The sequence below is a fragment of the Peromyscus californicus genome, unplaced genomic scaffold, assembly GCF_007827085.1.
Source record: "Peromyscus californicus insignis strain IS unplaced genomic scaffold, ASM782708v3 Scaffold_8__1_contigs__length_139910024, whole genome shotgun sequence".
Lineage (NCBI taxonomy): Eukaryota > Metazoa > Chordata > Mammalia > Rodentia > Cricetidae > Peromyscus > Peromyscus californicus.
The window spans coordinates 87,368,342-87,386,858 of record NW_026294606.1 but is presented as its reverse complement, the minus strand read 5'-3'; the positions used below and the strand labels follow the sequence as shown (position 1 = coordinate 87,386,858).

The 18,517-nt window shown below is 43.8% G+C and overlaps 1 protein-coding gene across 1 annotated transcript; it reads left to right on the top strand.

Annotated features, from left to right (window-relative positions):
* Positions 1–2: 2 nt before the first annotated feature.
* Spata33 (spermatogenesis associated 33) lies at positions 3–17,494 on the top strand. The gene is made up of 3 exons (XM_052729778.1): positions 3–122; positions 209–376; positions 17,267–17,494. The coding sequence occupies exons 1-3, from the start codon at positions 86–88 to the stop codon at positions 17,476–17,478; spliced, it is 417 nt and encodes a 138-aa protein (XP_052585738.1). The 5' UTR covers positions 3–85; the 3' UTR covers positions 17,479–17,494.
* The last annotated feature ends 1,023 nt before the right edge of the window (positions 17,495–18,517 follow it).

Here is an 18,517-nt window from a genome sequence, read left to right as displayed (position 1 = left end):
TGAGCGCCCAAAGCGGAGGGTTGGTTTTGTGAGTCGCTAGGGTTACTTGGCCCCAAGGCCGCCGGCTGGGGCGGCGGGGTCACCTATGGGCCTATCCAAAAGCAAACCCAGAGAGAAGAAAGGTAAAGGGCGCCGCCTGGTGGCGAGGCCCGCCCTCCGAGCAGGCATCCTTGGGGTGTAGGTCTAACTGATTATCCGTGTGTTTCAGTCGAGGAGCAAAAGAAGAACTCTACCAGTTTTGTTACAAAGTCTAAGGAGAGAGTAATGGAGAAGGAGTCCAGGCATTCTGAGAAGGAAGCCTTGAATCATCCTGCCGACAACCTGCTGTTCGGGTTAGGGACAGCCAAGCACTCAAGGCCTTCCTCTTCCTCTGAAGGTAGGAGACCCGAGGAGACCTGTCACGTCAAGGCATCTGGGATGGGGCCCATTTCTAAGACTCTAATGATACAGGAGGTAAATGTGCAGGATTCTTGGTGCAGTAAGGTAAACAAGAGCACAACTAAGCTTGATCATTTGAGTCCATTCTAGGCTATAACAGGGATTTCAAGGGCATCCTGTATATACGGAGACTGTTTCAGAAGGAAAAAAAAAAATTAAGAAGAAACTTATTGAATGATCCATACAATGTCCCCCAGGAGGGTTGGGTGACCTCTGGTTCCACTGTGATTCTTTCAGCGTGTTACAGCTTGGAGCAGGACTTTGGGTGATTGTCCAGGCTGGAGTGTGACTCCTGAGGAGGGCTTGGTCTTCCTCAGCCTGGCACGAAGGTGGGAGGGCTTCCGAGGAAGAAAGGATCGTGGATGGGACAAAAGTGTTTCTTTTCGTACAAACTCAAGCATAGCACTTGGTAGATCCAGAAAGTGAGTTTTCTGCCAATGCCACTTTTCCTTGAGGCAAACAGTTCGGCATACTTACTCATTTTATAGCAGCCCAATGTGGCCACACCTTCATTGTGGAATTGGTGGAGATGAGACCACAAAACCAGACAAAGCCTAAATACAGAGTCTTCCATCATCATATCACCTAGATTGTTGGAGACAGAACTGTCAAGTGTTTAAGACAAGGACAGTATTAGGAGCTGTATGCATTGGAAAAGGTCTTTTTGCTTCCAGAATGGAGGCTAGTATGAAAAACAGAACCCTAGGGGGACCTACCCCAAGCTCATTGCTGTAATCTGCTGGGAACCAGAGAAGCAGGGGCAGTAGGCATTCAGAAAGACTGGAGGTCGACAGTGTAGAACCTGCTCTCTGATGAGATGCAGGGGAAAGATGGGGCTGGGCAATGGGTCAGATGAGGGAGGACTGCCCTGGCACAAGCAGAAGCAGTGCTCTATGAATCAGACACAGGCACCATGAGACCTTCAGATGCTCTGCAGCACGAGGCAGTTTGAAATCCAGGCGCTAGGATTGAAAGAAGTCTGGCCTTGAGACCTAGGAACCCCTTCATTTGAGGGTAGAAGGCTACAGCAATGGCTGCAGGCCTGAGATGGGGTTCAAGTGATGCCCTGTCCCTCAGGGTGCTTTTAGCTAATTACAGAAAAGCCAACTAAACAAGATTTTTTCACCAAATGGTTTGATGTCTGACCAAAGAAGGGCCAGAGATGGCATCCACCGTGTCCACTCAACAGCACGTCATTGGCATCAAGAACTGTTCATGACTCACTGTGGCGTCCTCAGTGTCGGAGGTGTCTTCCTTCACAGTGCCAAGGTATCGGGAAGGCACACGAGATTACATTGACTCTTAAGAGAGATTTGGGACCTTGCTTTGCTGTTGGCAAGGAAATCTTTCTGAGGTAGGCTTCACCTGCCCAGCCTCTCTAAGATGGGTTCAGCTCTACAAATTATGAAGTGCCGGAGGAGTGTTATGTTATCAGAATAGACAAGACCTTTGCAGCAAGGAACTACCCATTTGAAAGCCACCAGTGAGACCGGTCACACAGCATCACTTCTGGAGGAAAAGCAGGTGGACATGAAGAGAAAAGCCGGTGAGGACAGGTCAAGAAAAGATGATGGAGTAAGCTCAGCAGTAACAGAAGATGATGGAGCAAGCTCAGCAGTAACAGAAGATGATGGAGCAAGCTCAGCAGTAACAAGGAAGAAGACACTCGCACATGCGACCCTGGAGGGACCCTCAGAACATGATGTCAGATGTCCATGTCCATATACATTCTGACTCCCTTTCTATGAAATGCCTTGAACTCATCACAGTCTTTTTGCTTCAGCTCCCCAAGTAAGGGAATTACTGGCATGAGCTGTAATGTCCATTTGGAAATGACTGTAAAACTGTGAACAGGTTGGGCATGGGGTTGTAGTGCCAGCAACTCAAGAAACTGAGGCAGGAGGACTGTGAAGCCCAACTTGGACATATAGTGAAACTCGGTGTTTTCAAAAAGGGAGAAGACTAAGGATCTAGCCCAGTTGGTAGAGTGTCTACCATGCACAAAGCACAAAGGCCTGTCTTCCTTCACTAGCACTACATAAAAGCAGGTATGGTAGCATATGCATATAATCTTAACACTTGAGGCAGGATCTGCTCAAGGGGATCTGTCAGAACATGGAGTGTTTCAAGTCCAGCCTGGGCTGTGTGATACTTTGTCTCTAAATAAAATTGGGGCTGGAGAGTTAGCTCAGCAGTTAAGAACACTTGCTGCTCTTGCAAAGGACTCAGGTTCAGTTCCTGACACCCATTTGTAACTCTAATTCCAAGGGAGCCAATGCCTTCTTCTGACTTCTGTGAGCATTAGCCATGCTCACGGTACGCATATGTACATGAAGGCAAAACACAAAACAAAGCAAAACTGACCCATGATGCCCATCTGTGAGGCTCTGAGATGGACCATAGTTAGGCATCCTGGTGTCCAGACTTTTGAGGTAGTTATAGGGTCTGGCCTTTGAGGCTTCACAGCCTGTTGCTGCCAGCAGCACTTGCAGGCCAGATAAGTCTTCCAAGGACACAGCCCACTGCACCAACTTCTGAGGCCCCAAGTGGGAACTGTCTAGGTAAGCCTGCCCTGAGTTCCTGACCCACAACAGTGAGAAAGCAGTTGTTTGAGCTGCTGCGTTTTGGAGTTAGTTGTTATACAGCCATAATAGTCAGACAAGGGGTAAATAGTGGAGTCAAGAAGAAGCTTGGCTCTCAGTTATAGAGCACTCCTATAATCCCAGGACTCAGAAAGCCAAGGCAGGAGGGTCATGCATTCCAAGCAGCTTGTTCTACATACTAAGACCCTGTGAAAAGAAAAAAAGAAAGGCGTCGTGGCAGCTGGTAGATGGGGTGTGTTGTGCTATACATATTGTATCTGTATGTTTAAGGTATTTTTACATTGACAATTCCACAAATATACACAAGGAGATTAGCACAACACAAATTTACAACCAGCCTATTATAGACTGTTGGAAGTCCTGTGCCCTCCAATGGCACAATGTCTTCAGCAAGTAAAGACGTGAAAGGAGCTGGAGAGACGGCTCAGTGGTTAAGAGCTTGTACTGCTCTTCCAGATCTGAGTTCAGTTCTGAACACCCATGTTGAGTGGCTCACAACTGCCTTTAATTTCAGTTCCAAGAGATCAGAGCTCTTTTCTGGCCTCTGTGGGTACTGCATTCATGCGCAAATCCATAATCTGATATACAGATACATTTTAAAATTTAAAAAGAAAAGGAGGGGATTGTTATAAGTAGCTCATGAACCAAAGGCAATTTGTAGATCTGAGCTGGATCATCTTAAGAGTCAGTTTGGATATTAATAATAATAATAATTGATTCTGGACTGGAGTATAGCTTGGTGGCAGAGCAGTTGCCTAGCATGCTGAAGGCCTGGGTCCCATCTCCAGCACCATTATAAAACAAACCAAACTATGATGGGTAAAAAGTGGCAACCCCCAAAGTTTCACATTCTGTATGACTCTTTTAGGAATACTCTCCAAGTGACAAAATTATAGAGATGGAGGACAGACTTGGTTACCAGGTGATAGGGGTAAAAGAACAAGAACAGGTGTGACCCGAAGGGGCACTAGGAAGGGCACCAGGAAGGGCACCAGGAAGAGTCCTATGTCCTATTCAGAAGGAGCTGCTACACGTGCATAGATGGACATATGTCTGTACACTCCCTGGACCAATGTCAATTTCTGGTGTTGATACTGTACTAATTTAAGATGCTACCACTGGAGAATCTGGGCAAAGGGAACATGGGACCACTTCTTGCTGTTTTTGCAACTGTCTGAATTATAAGTATTTAAAAAAATAAAAAAATTAAAAATATAAAAGTTACAATTTTAATTATTACAGTCCAGTATAAGAAAAGAATACCAATTGTAGAAAATAGAGAGAATAATGGAGTGTGTGTGTGAGGGGGTAAGTATACAAGAACACTGATACGAAACACCAGCAGAAAAGAGCAGGGTTATGTAACTTACACAGGAGAACTGACACTTCAAAGGTGATGTGAGTGTGACCTCTTGCTACATACAGATGACTTTCACAAGAGTAAGCGTGAATATAAAATGTGGGGCTTGGGAGAAGCTGAGAGATGGCTCAGCGCTTAAGAGCACTAGCTGCTCTTCCAGAGAACCAGAGCTCAATTCCTAGCATCTACACGGCAGCCCACAACTGTCTGTAACTCCAGTTCCAGGGGATCCCCGGCCCTTTTCTGGCTTCTGCAGGCACTGCACCCAGGCAAAATAACAATACACATAAAATGTTAAAAAAAAATTTAAGTGGTGGTTGTATAGGGCTTAGTAGTGCACCTTTAATCCCAGCACTCAGAAGGCAAGAGGCAGGTGGATCATTGTGAGTTTGAGGCCAGATTGGTGTAAATAGTGAGTTCCAGGCCAGCTACATAATGAGAATTTGTGTAGAAAAACAACCTAAAAAAAGTAGAAGTTGGGTGTGTGGCTGGGTTGGTAGCTTGCTTGTCCTGGGGGTCATCACCAGTACTGCACAACATTCCTGGTACTGCATGCTTATAACCCCAGCACTTGGGCGTTAGAAGCAGGAAGAGCATAAGTTCAACTAATTGAATTTTATTCCTCAAAGAGGAGCCCCTTTCTTAGCCTTGAATGAAAGTTCTAAGTGAGTGAAGAACATGTCACATTCTAAAAACATCCACTCACGATAAGCATGGCGGTGCAACACCTGTAACCTCAGCAATGAGAAAGCAGATGCAGGAGAAATCTCTTTGAGTTCCAGGTCAGCTGTGACTCTAGAGACCCTGTCTCAAAACAAAACAAAATGCACACACATAAACACACACATATGCCACAAAAAAATCTCTCCAAACACTATAAATATTGTAAACACTATAAAACTCAACAAACAGTGAGAAATCATTTGCAGCCAGGTTTAGTGGCTCCTGCCTGTAATCCCAACAGTCAAGAGGTTGACACAGACAGACCTCAGTTTGACATCAATCCAGGCCATATAATGAGACTGCCTCAAAAAAAAAAAAATGGTAAAAGCACTAGGCAGTGATGGTGCATACCTTCAATCCCAGCCCTGGGGAGGCAGGGACAGGTAGATCTCTGAGTTTGAGGCCAGCCTGGTCTACAGAGTGAGTGAATTCCAGGACAGCCAGGACTACACAGAGAAACCCTATCTTGGAAAAAAAAAAGTTAAAAGCAATATATATGAAAGGCCAGAGTAGCATCTCAAATATCGGATCAGGTACAATCAGGTACTCTGTGACACTGTAGAAGTACCTATCTGTCTTCTTTTCCTTTTTTTGTTTGTTTGTTTGTTTGTCTATTTTTCAAGACAGGGCTTCTAAATAGTCCTGTCTGTCCTAGAGCTCACTCTGTAGACCAGGCTGGTCTCAAACTCAGAGATCCACCTGCCTCTGCCTCCCAAGTGTTGGGATCTAAGGTGTGCACCGCCTTGACAGGCTACAAGTACCCACCTTTCTTGAAGTCGGTCTGACAGTGTGGTTCAACCTTCAAATCCCTGTCCTCCACTGAACAACCCTGTGTGATCTCTCCTTGAGTAGGGAAGAAGTGCCATTGCTGTGGCTGTTTTTAGTTGACCTTAACTTAATCAGAATGGAGATTATCTGGGCATCCACAACCTAACCCCAGAAGCCTTTAGAAGTCACCGAGGTAGGGAAGGTCGGTAGAGTGCTTGGTGCTAAGCCTGACCACCTGAGTTCAGTCCCTGGGCCCCACAAGGGTGAAGGAAGAGAAACAACAACTAGAAGTTGTCCTCTGACCTCTACACCTGCAGCATGGCATGTGTGTGCCCCCATACACACATGTGCACACAAAATAAAAATACAATTTAGCATGTTTCTAAAAAGTCACAGGCAAGCTGGGTGTTGATAGTGCACACCTGTGATTCCAGCATTCTAGATGCTAAAGCAGGAAGATCCTCACGAGTTTGAAGCCAGATAAAGATACATAGCAGAAGCCTATTTCAAAACAGCCCCCACCATCACAGGCAGAGGTGGTGGGCCTCTGGAAGCTCCAGCAACCCCTGATCATAGCTATCAGGTAAAGAGGACTATGGGGCCCCTCGATAGTCCTCTCCCAAGGTTCAGGAAGAATCTACAATCAGCTGATAATTTAATCTTTGACAATAAGAAATGAATCTACATACACGAAACTCTTTAGTCCATTCACTTTATTCTTCTGAGTCAGTTCTCTCTACACAGCTTCTATTCTGCTCTCATGCCTAGCTCCTTTCTTGCCTGATTTCTCTCTACATTAATCTGCTGTCCCCTCTAAGTTCTATCTTAATTCTTTCATCTTAGCTCCGACTCATCTAGGTTCTCATCCATCTAGTTCTTTCCCATCTTAGCTCCTCTCCTATCTCCTTCTTGCTCATCTCGTTCTTCCTCATCTTGTTCTTCCCCATCTGACTCTTCCTCATCTTCCATCTCGTTCCTCTAGTCCTCTCTTCTAGCCATTCAGTCTCAGTACGTTCCTCTCCAGTTCTTACCCATCTAGTTCTTCCATTCTCTTTTCTCTTCTCTGTCTCGTCCCTCTCTGAAAATAAAACTGCCTTTTATCCCCTTGGCCCTTATCTCTTTAAGCTATCTCTGCTCCCACAGTTTCTGGCAGGGCGCAGGGGAGGGGGGAGTGTGCTTGGCCGCTAGGCAACTTGGCTAGACAACTAAATGTACCTGTAAGTTGGAACCCTTTAGTTCTGAGTTAATTGTTAAGGGTGGATCTAAAACTAGAGATAAGACTTTGGAAAGGGAGAGAGTTAAGCTTAATTAACACATCTGCCAGGCCTTCTCAAACAGTCTGTATGCTTAAGTCTGTTCTTAGAGAATCTGTGAGGTATCTCAGGTAAGATACTTTAATCCATCTGGATATGGTCATGGCAGGATGCCGCTAATGATGATAATGACAGAAAGGCCTGAAATTAGGGATCCTGGCTTCATTACTGCACAGAAGGTTATCTAAATAGTCCTGTGGTAGAGGGGAAATGGTACCCAATAAATGATGGAAAAGCTACAACAGCACATGAGAAATTTATAGTAGGAAACAGCTAATAATTGAAAGCCAATATCACCTTGAGCCTCAGCTTGACCTCTGGAAAGCCCTTGGCTTCTTCCAGGTGTTAGCTTGTCATAATCAGCTGAAATCCCACTCCGTATATTTTTGCAGCTTTCAGCAATCGGGGGAAATGGGACTTCAGTATTTGAGCCACAAAGAAACTCTGACCCTAATCCAATCTGTACATGAGAATGTAGACTCAGACCCTGAGAGGAATCTTAGCCAAGCTGTGCCTGAATTCCTGGGGCACAAAGACAAAGTGTGGGCATGGATAAAAGCCACCAACCTTGAAGTGATTTGTTATGCAGTAACAAAATAGCTCAGGATGGCACTGTGGTTCAAAATAAAATGCTTGCCTAGCGTTAATAAGGCACTGCCCAGCACCAGAGAGAGAGAGAGAGAGAGAGAGAGAGAGAGAGAGAGACAGAGAGACAGAGAGACAGAGAGACAGAGAGAGACAGAGAGACAGAGAGACAGAGGAGAGAGAGAGGAGAGAGAGACAGAGACAGAGAGACAGACACAGAGACAGACAGAGACAGAGAGACAGAGACAGAGACAGAGAGAGACAGACAGAGAGAGAGAGAGAGAAAAGAGAGAGGAGAGAGAGAGAGAAAGAACATACAGGCATGGTGGTGCATAGTAAGACTCTGTCTCAAAAAAAATAAATAAGCGGTGCAGGTACTGTATAGCAAGAATCTTAATTCAGGTGCTATGTCTATATTCCCAGCATTCGGGGGCAGAGGCAAGAGAATCTTGAGTTCTAGACAGCCTGGGCTACATGGTTAGATGGATAAATAATCCCAGTGGTCAGGATGTAGCTCAATGGTAGGATGCTGGCCTAGCACATGTCGGCCCTGGGTTCCAACCCTAACATGGCAAAAACAAAACAAAAAAGAAAATAAATGAAACACAACCACCATACAGAGAAAAATAAGAACCCTAAAAATGATGCATGATGCCCTGCCCCCTTCTTCCCCTCTCTCTCTGACAGGGTCTCATTATGTAGCTTTAGCACATAATGAAATATGGGGGATCTTCTTGCCTCTGTATCCTGAGTGCTGAGATTAAACATGTGTGTTCCATCACATCCAGCACATGTTTCTAAATCAGCACTTCTCATTCTGTGGGTTTTGATCCCTTTGAGGGGTCAAATGACTCTTTCATAGGGGTCTAATATCAGCTCTCCTGCATATCAGATATTTACATTATGATTCATAACAGTAGCAAAATTACAGTTAGGAAGTAGCAGTAAAAGTAATTCTATGGTTGGGGGGGGGTCCCCACAGCATGAGGAACTGTATTAAAGGGTCGCAGGATTAGGACGGTTGAGAACCACTGTTATAAATGAAGAAACCAGAGCTGGCAAGGTAGCTCAGCAGGTTAAGGCACTGACTGCCAAGCCTGGGGACCTGAATGATACCCAAGGCATCCACATGGTAGAAGGAAAGAACCAGCTGTCACAAACTATCCTCTGCTGTCCACACCTGTCCACACACACACACACACACACACACACACACACACACACACACACACACACACAAGTAAATCAATGTAAAAAAAATTAAGGCCATTTGAATAAGAAAATGGAAATTGGGGGCTAGCAAGATGGCTCAAGGGGTAACGCACTTTTGAATAGGCCTGATGACCTGAGTTTGATCCCCAGAGCCCACAATGTGGCAGCAGAGAACTGACATGCCTTGGCACATATCTGCCTCCAAAGACACACACCCACACAAATTAGAGGACAAAGGTCAGAGATGGTTCAGCTGTCAAGAGTGTACACTGTCTCACCGAGGACCTGAATTTGGTTCCCAGCACCCATACTGAGCAGCTTATAACTGCCTGTAAATTTAACTCTGGGGATCCAATGCCTTATCTTCTGGCCTCTGCTGTCACCTGCGCTCATGTACACACACACACACACACACACACACACACACACACACACACACACACACGGTTAAAAAAACTTAAAAAGAAACTAGGGGCTGGAGAGACGGTTCAGTGGTTAAGAGCACACTGGCTGCTCTTCCAGATAGATGATCTCAGTTTGAATCTCCTACATGGTAGAACCCACATGGTGGCTCACAATGGTCTATAACTCCAGTTCCTGTGGGTCTGATGCCCTCTTCTGACCTCCACAGGCACAAGGCAACACACATGATACACAGACATGCATGCAAGCAAAGCAGTCATGTGCATAAAACTAAAAAACTATTGAAAAACGAAAGAGCCGAAAATGGTAACTCATAGCCATAATCCTATCACTGGAGAGGCTAAGGCAGGAAAATTGTGGGTTCTAGGCCAGCCCTGGCTACAGAGTGAGACCATCACAAGAAAGAAAAATGTCACAAAACAAACTAAAAGCATTAAATTAAGATGGGTAAAATGATTTATAAGTTAACAATGGAGAACTATTTTTTTTTAGCTTGTAGTCTTTCTGAAACAGTATCAGAGCCTAATGTATCCCAGGCTAGCCTCAAACTTCCTATAAAAAACTGGGCAGTGGTGGTACACTTTTAATCACAGCACTCAGGAGGCAGAGGCAGGTGGATCTCTGAGTTTGAGGTCAGCCTGTATACAGGGCAAGTTCTAGGACAGCCAAGGCTACACAGATGACCTTGAACTTCTGCCATTCCTGTCTACACTTTCTTAGCTACCTCACACAGCTCTATAGTCTTCTGACAGGAACATAAATTGATATGTTTTTTGGTGCTAGAGATTGAACCTAGGACCTTAATCATGGTAAGCAATACAGTCTACCATGGAGCTACATCCCAGCTCCAATATGATGCTTTTTGCTTGAGGAAGGGTCTCAGGTAACTTAGGCTAGCTTTGGAATTGAAAATGCTGCGATTTCAGGCATGTGTGTGCTACCATGTCCCTTCTTCAAGTTAATTTGATAATACTTGCCACAATTTGAAAACATACAATTTGATCCAGAGGTTCTACTTCTAATAATCTGTCCAGTAAAGTTGTGATGGTTAATACTGTCAACTTGACAGAATCTAGACTAGTGATTCTCAACTTGTGTGTCACAACCCCTTGGGGGGGAGTTACGTATAAGATATCATGCATACCAGATTGCTGTGGAATAACCTGCTTGTACACTGTAAAGATTTGTCACTCGAATTGGTTTAATAAAATGATGATTGGCCAGTAGCCAGGCAGAAAATATAGGTGGGGCAACCAAACTAAGAATGTTGGGAAGAGGAAGAGTGGAATCAGGAGTTACCAGTCAGATACAGAGGAAGCAGGATGAGAATATTGTACTGAGAAAAGGTACCATGTGGCAAAGTATAAATAGAAATGTGGGTTAATTTAAGTGTAAGAGTTAGCTAGTAACAAGCCTGAGCTATTGGCTGAGCATTTATAATTAATATAAGTCTCTGAGTGATTATTTGGAAGTGGCTGTGGAATGAGGTAGGGCAGAGAAAAAAACTATTTACATATGGCGCCCAGCGTGGGGCAAGATTTCCACATAAAACCTGAGAAAGCTTAACAAAAAGGTTCTAAACATACAAAAATGAGTAAAACACAGCTTCTTGATAACTGCCTTTTCTCGAGTGGGCTCTGTTTGCTGGTGGTGAACAGAGGCATGGCTCCTTTAAGAGACAGCTTCCTGGCTCAGTGTTAGCTGCAAAAATGGGTGGCTCTTTTGAGAGGCCCTGCTGCCAAACATTTAAATTGTGTTTATAAGCAGCTGGTGGCATGCTACTCAGTGGTGGCATGGACCTGGAAACCTCCCAGAGCTGATGGTAAGCATGCTTCCACCACGAGACTAAACTCTCAGGGAACCAAGTGGGAGGAATCAGCACCAGCATGCCATGATCTAAGTTACACAACAGTTTTGTTTTGTTTTGTTTTGTTTTGTTTTGTTTTGTTTTGTTTTTTGCACATGCAGACAGAAAAAGTTACAGATGTACAATAAGGACATGTTCAGATGAAAAATTCCTCTAAATGGTACACAGTGTGTTTAAAAATATGAGTAGGCTTGAAATTGAAAAGAAAAAGGGTAGAGAAAGTCCTTAAAAAAGAAATAGAGTAATAAAAATAAAAAACCACATAAAAATGGAAAATATGCAGGAAGTCTGGATACTGTTTGTTATTGTGTTGTCTTTAATTATTTTGCCAGCTAATGAACAAATGATAACTGCTGAGAGACATTTGATTATGAAAGCTGCTAAATATATATTATGAAAGCTGCTATATATTTTCAAAATTTAAGTCAAAAGATATTTTACTTTGGAAAAGAGGTTCTGCTTTTATTTCCACAAGAAATGAGGGGCTCTGGATTCATTCTGGGTTAAGAAAAATCAGGTTTGATCAAGGAAGACCCCCTGAAAAATCTCCAATGGAAGTTGATGGCCCAGATGATTCAATGTCTCAGAGCACCTCTGTTACAATCTCTTCAGAATCCTTCATCCAGAACAGCTTCAAGGCTGCTGGCTGAGATGATCCAGCCTCACAGAATACTCCAGTCAGGACTTGACCATAATCCTAAATTTTCTCAGGGTCCCCCAAAGATTGCCAGTGCTGCCAATCAGCAAGAAGTGGTCTAGAGAAGTACGCCTACATTCCCAAAAAATGGGTTATGGATGTTTATTATCATTAAAGGGAGGTTGGTTAAAAATTGTTATTGGTCATAGTCAATCTCTTTCTAAAAAAGAAAGGAGGATATGATATAGAAATGATGGGGAAAATGATAGATTATTGAATCTGCTTTAATCCAAAAACACCTGTTAATCTCAAAATATTTTACATTGTTATGGATTTTGGTTTATTGATACAAATTTAAAGTAAATTTTGTCATACTGTATGTATATTTTTACTCTTGTTTAGGGTATTAAGTTTATGCAGCTTATTTAAAAATGTAATATATAATTAAGAAATACAAATTAGTAGTCATCTATAATAGCCAATTTAGAGTCATGTTAGTTAGGTTTTCTAGGTATACAGAGATATATTTCAGATAGGTACTCTTCAAACACTTCAAAGACCTAGAGAATATGGCATTTAAAATGTCTTAATAACTTAGGCTTTTTATGACAGTGAGACATGTCTGCACCTAGAAGCACAAATCTACTCCAGAGAAGATGATGGGCATTGAAGAAACTCCATATGGAGTTTGGTTTTTTATGACAAAAGCTAGCCATGTGGACAAAGAAACTGCCCTTGCCTTAGCTGCTGACAGTTAGTACACTGTCCAATCTGGACAGACAGAACATAAAGAAAAGTGACTGCTGAACTTTGACAAGACAGGGTAGGACAGTCCTTCAAATTTTCCTGCTTCCAAAAAAGGACTGTCAGACATGCAAGGCCTGTAGGCTAGAGTTTGATGCCTCAACTATGCAGAGGAACTTTGGGTGACTGTCCAGCCAGCTTGAGGTCCCTGTCATTAGGTAACATTTCACCCTTCTGGGGTCTTTGATGAAGTTGAAGACTAAATAGTTATAATTATAGTTTCCTTAGTTATAATAGAAAGTAAATTAGATACAAAACTTTGGACTCACCAAGATAAGAGAGATAATTATTTTCTCTAATTTTGCCAAATAAAAATGGATTAGATTGTGTTACTGTAATTTTTACTTAATAACTGTTTTTGTTGTATATAATTTTACTATGTTAAAGGTAAAACCTTCCTTTTAATTAGACAAAAAGGGAGAATGCTGTGGAATAATCCTCTTGTACACTGTAAAGATTTGTTACTTAAATTGGTTTAATTAAATGCTGATTGGCCAGTAGCCAGGCAGGAAGTATAGGCAGGGCAACTAGAGTAAGAATGCTGGGAAGAGAAAGGGCAGAGTCAGGAGTCGCCAGCCAGATGTAGAGGAAGCAAGATGAGAATGTTATACTAAGAAAAGGTACCAAGTCACGTGGCTAAACAAAGGTAAGAATTATGGGTTAATTTAACGGTAAGAGCTAGTTAGTAATAAGCCTGAGCTACCAGCCAAGCATTTATTATTAATATAAGCTTCTGAGTGATTATTTGGAAGTGGCTGTGGGATAGGGCAGGACAGAGAAACTCCATTTACACCAGATATTTACATTAAGATTCATAACAGTATCAGAATTACAGTTATGAAATAGCAAAGAAATAATTTCATGTTTTGGCATCACACAACATGAGAAACTGTATTAAAGAGTCACAGCATTAGGAAGGTTGAGAACCACTGCTCTAGAGTCACCTAGGAGACAAACCTCTGGACATGTCTGTGAGAAGGTTTCTAGATAGGGTTAACTAAATAAGACTCACTATTCATGTAGGTGGAAGCACTGAATGCAGCCTCATGCTCCTGTGGACATACCTGCCAGACATGGTGGACTGTATCCCTCCTTAAACCATGAGGCAAAATATATCCCTCCCTTAAGTTGTTGTCAGGCATTGGTCACAGCAAATGAGAAAGAAGTAACACACACACACACACACACACACACACACACACACACACGAGAGAGAGAGAGAGAGAGAGAGAGAGAGAGAGAGAGAGAGAGAGAGAGAGAGGAGATAAAATTAGAAATAAGCCGGGCGGTGGTGGCGCACGCCTTTAATCCCAGCACTCGGGAGGCAGAGCCAGGCGGATCTCTGTGAGTTCAAGGCCAGCCTGGTCTCCAAAGCGAGTTCCAGGAAAGGCGCAAAGCTACACAGAGAAACCCTGTCTCGAAAAACCAAAAAAAAAAAAAAAAAAAAAAAATTAGAAATAAACTATTTACAACAAATGGAATTGATCACACAAAGGATGGGAACCCCAGATAGGCATAGGGCCCAGGGCTGTGTGTGTACAGCCCAGAAGGCAGGTAAAAGAACAGCCTCTGTTCCATGGATGGTATAGGAATGTGATATATCTGGAAGCTCATGAATCAAGCAGTGCAGTATTTTATTTTTATTTATTTCCTGTATTTTTAATTGAAAATATATTTCTAATACAATATATTCTGATTATGGTTTCCCCTCCCCTAACTCCTCCCAGATCCTCCCCACTTCTCTACCCACTCAAATCTACGCCCTTTCTTTCTCTTCTGATTAGGATACAAACAGGCATCAAAAAAATAGATAACATAAAAACAAACAAACTGTAATAGGGCAAAATAAACAGAAGAAAAAGAGCCAAAGAAAAAGTTCAAGAAATATAAATAAACAGAGAGACACACATATACACACACAGAAATCTCATAAAAACTATAATATACACACAAAGGAATTGTAAGGTTTTTGTTGTTGCTGTTTTGTTTTTTGTTTATTTAAAAAATGCCCTGACAAAGCATGATGAGACAAAGAACCTCCAGAAATGCCACTGGATTTATTTTGTGTTGGCTATCTACTGTTGGGCATGGAACCTAACCTTATGAGTAGTTTGTCATATTCAGTGAGGCTCCATTGGAGAAAACTAGTTTCTCATTTACAAGCAGCTATCAACTGGAGATAGCTTCTGGGTTAAGAATGTGGCTTTTGTCCACTTCCCCTCTCAGTGCTGGGACCCCTGTCAGGCTCAGACCTATGCTGGCCCTGTGCATGCTGCCACATTCTCTGTGAGTTCACCTGTTCATTGGTCTTGCTGTGTTTAGAAGGCCTTGTTTCCTTGGTCTTCTCTTTCTTCTCTGGCCCTTACAGTCTTTTTACCTCCTCTTCCACAGGGTTCCCTGAGTCCTGAGGAGAGTGAATTGATGGAGACATTCAGTTTAGGACTGAGTGTTCCAATGTCTCTCATTCTCTGCACATTGTGCAGCTGTGGGTCTCTATATTTATTCCCATCTACTATAGGAGGAAGCTTCTCTAATGATGACTGAGCAAGACGATGATCATCGAGCATGACAGAATGTTGTTAGGATCATTTTTTTTCTCGATGTTCCTTTGGGAGAGCAGCAGTATTTGGCCCTACAATCTAGCCCCTAGATTCCTGGCCAATCTAGTCTCATGTTCTTGGCCACCTGAGCAGTGTCCGTGATGAGTTCCATCTCATGGATGGGCCTTAAATCCAATCAGATAGTGGTTGGTTGCTCCCTCAAGCTCTGTGCCACTGTTGCACTACCTCATCTTGCATGCAGGTCACCATTGTTGATGGAAGAGTTTGTAGCTGGATTGGTGTTTGCCTTTCTCCTTCAGTGGTGTGCGGAGTACCATCCAGTACCACAGGCGGGTTAATGGGGTGAAGGCTCCAGGTAGGCACAAGCTTGACTTCTCCATGTTCAATGATATGGATTGATTGATACAGGGTATTACTATGCTTCCTGGGCTGGCATGGAACTCTGTGTAGACCAGGGTGTCCCTGAACTCGCAGAGATCCTCTTGCCTCTGCCTCCTAGGTGCTGGGATTAAAAGCCTATGCTACTACACCCAGCTATTTTTGTGTATATGATTTTGTGTGGTGGGAGTTGAGGGTTGAACCCAGGGCCTCATGTGTGCTACGCGTGCATTGTACCCGTGAATATTTTGATCTCACTATGTATCCCTGGATGGCCTAGAACTCTCTCTGTAGACCAAGATGGCCTTGAACTGACAGAGATCTGCCTGCCTCTGCCTCCTCCAGTTCTTGGAATAAAGGTGTGCACCACCATGCCTTGCTCAACATTTATTTATTTGTTTGTTCATTTATTTATTTATTTGGTTTTTTGAGACAGGGTTTCTCTGTGTAACAGCCCTGACTGTCCTGGAACTCGCTCTGTAGCCCAGGCTGACCCCAAACTCATAGAGATCCTGCCTCTGCCTCCTGGGATTGATGGGATTAAAGGCCACACCTCTACCTCCTGGCCCGTTTGTGTATTTACCATAGGGTAACATATGTATCTTATGGCTTTTGGGGGTTTATATACTTCCTGTAACCTCAGCAAGTATGTGAAAATGTTGACAGTATCAGGAATGCCTCTTTCTAGAACATTCTGACCCATAGTTCTGAACAGAAATGTTTTACAAGTTGGAATTCTTTGGAGACCTGAGCCCTCTAACTTTAGAGGTAGATCACTTTCTTCTAGCTGATCAGGCAGCTTGATGGGGAGAGGGTGGCTGGCTCAGAGAGGAAATCTGGAGGTCCTGAAGGTCTGACTAGCATGTGTGTTGGGAAAAGCCAGGTCTGCAGTGGTAGGACATCAGGCAGCAGCTCACATCGTGACTCGGGTGGGCATTTAAAATCCTCTCTGCTCATTTGCTCCTGGAGGTGTATGGTGGAAGCACTTAGAACTTAGTAAATGACATGCCCCCAGATCTGGGGAAAAAGCCAGTCTGAGAACTAACTATTGCCAAAATGGTGGTAGCACACACTTTTAATCCCAGCACTCAGGAGGCAGAGGCAGGTAGATCTCTGTGAGTTCAAGGACAGCCTGGTCTACAGAGCTAGTTCTGGGACAGCTAGGGCTACACAGAGAAACCCTGTCTCTAAAATAAACAAACAAACAAACAAACAAACAAAACAAACAAGCAAAAATTGACAGTTCAAGAACAGAGAGACCTCAGAGTTGGTGGGATCCTAGCTTGTCTGTATTGAGGACTCAAAGGAATGTAGTGCCCTGTGCTTGTCAGACTGAAGCTGTCCTGCAGCTCATGAAATGTAGTCTCCTCTGTTTCTTCCTTGCATGAGTATATCTAGTACTCATAGCTTCCCCTGTGAGCTGCGAATATGTTTGAGTATTGGAATTGAAACATCAGGCACAGTTTGTTTTGTTTTGTTTTTCCTGCTGGCCATGAATCTGTTTTCTTTGCTGGGATCTAAGACAGGCCTTGTCTTCATCATGGAAGAAGTTTCCACACACCCACTAAATGGATGGATGTTTTCTTCCCTCTAGACAAACCTGATACAAAACTAAAGTCGAGCAAGAAGAGAAATGTCATTCCGAAGATCATCATCACTCGAGCCTCAAATGAGACACTAATCAGCTATGGTATCCCTGACAGTGAAGATCAGAGAACCATTCAGGAACATGCTGATTGGGGCCCTTACTACCGACACAGGAGCCCCAGCACAATAGCAGCCTATAATGAACACCACACAGAATAAACGAGAGCTCCCGGTAGCTGTGACTGTTTACTGTGATCTGAGTGTCAGCTAGGCTGACAGAAGGGCCACCCTTCCCTGTGCTGGTGCTGAATGACCTTCTCCAGTCTTTGAAGTTCTGTCTCAGTGACTATTTTAGTTTTCCCAAAGTCAGCGGCGGCTTGATGGGGAGAGGGTGGCTGGCTCAGAGAGGAAATCTGGAGGTCCTGAAGGTCTGACTAGCGTGTGTGTTGGGAATAGCCAGGTCTGCAGTGGTAGGACATCAGGCAGCAGCTCACACCGTGACTCGGGTGGGCATTTAAAATCCTCTCTGCTCATTTGCTCCTGAACGTGTGTGGTGGGAGCATTTGGAAGTTAGTAAATGACATGCCCCTGGGTCTGGGGAAAAAGCCAGTCTGAGAACTAACTGTTACATTCAAGAGCAAAGAGCCCTCAGGGCTGGTGGGATCCTAGCTTGGCTGTCTGTATTAAAGACTCAAAAGAATGTGGCGTGTCCTTGATCTGAGGAGGGCAGCAGGGCACTTAGGACTTTTGTTGTACCTGTTTTCTCGAAACCCCCCCAGAGACCACCAAGGAGCCAGTTTCCATAGCCAGCAATAAGGGTCCTTTTATTCAGGTTCAACCTGGGCCACCCGCACGGCAGATGGAAGGAAATGTGGCGGTAGCCATGAGCCCAGGTGTAGAGAGTTTTTATAGGGAGAAACCACAAGCCAGGAATTGACAACTTGGGACTGGGTAGAAGGGATATGGGACAAGGTGATTTTCTGAAACTATTGGTCTTTGGGCGCGAAACCACATTTGAAACCATTGAGTTAGACTTTTGGCGGGGGAACCACAACCTGCTGAACATGATTATCTGGACTGCTCAGCAGGATTATCTAGATATCTTCAAGGGCCATAAACCACAGACAGGATGTCTGCAGGAGCATACTGCTCTGTATCTGTTTGAGTTGTCATGGCACATTCCTGAGGTCCTTCCTGGAACTGAGTACAGTAGGTGGTCTGAGATGGTGGCCCTTTCCCTAAGATGGAGCCTGTAAAG

Excerpts from the sequence above, each read along its gene's own strand:
- Spata33 (XM_052729778.1), top strand. The coding sequence starts at position 86 with ATGGGCCTATCCAAAAGCAAACCCAGAGAGAAGAAAG. Across the intron at positions 123-208 it reads CAAACCCAGAGAGAAGAAAG|TCGAGGAGCAAAAGAAGAAC; the intron begins GTAAAGGGCGCC and ends CGTGTGTTTCAG. Across the intron at positions 377-17,266 it reads GCCTTCCTCTTCCTCTGAAG|ACAAACCTGATACAAAACTA; the intron begins GTAGGAGACCCG and ends TCTTCCCTCTAG.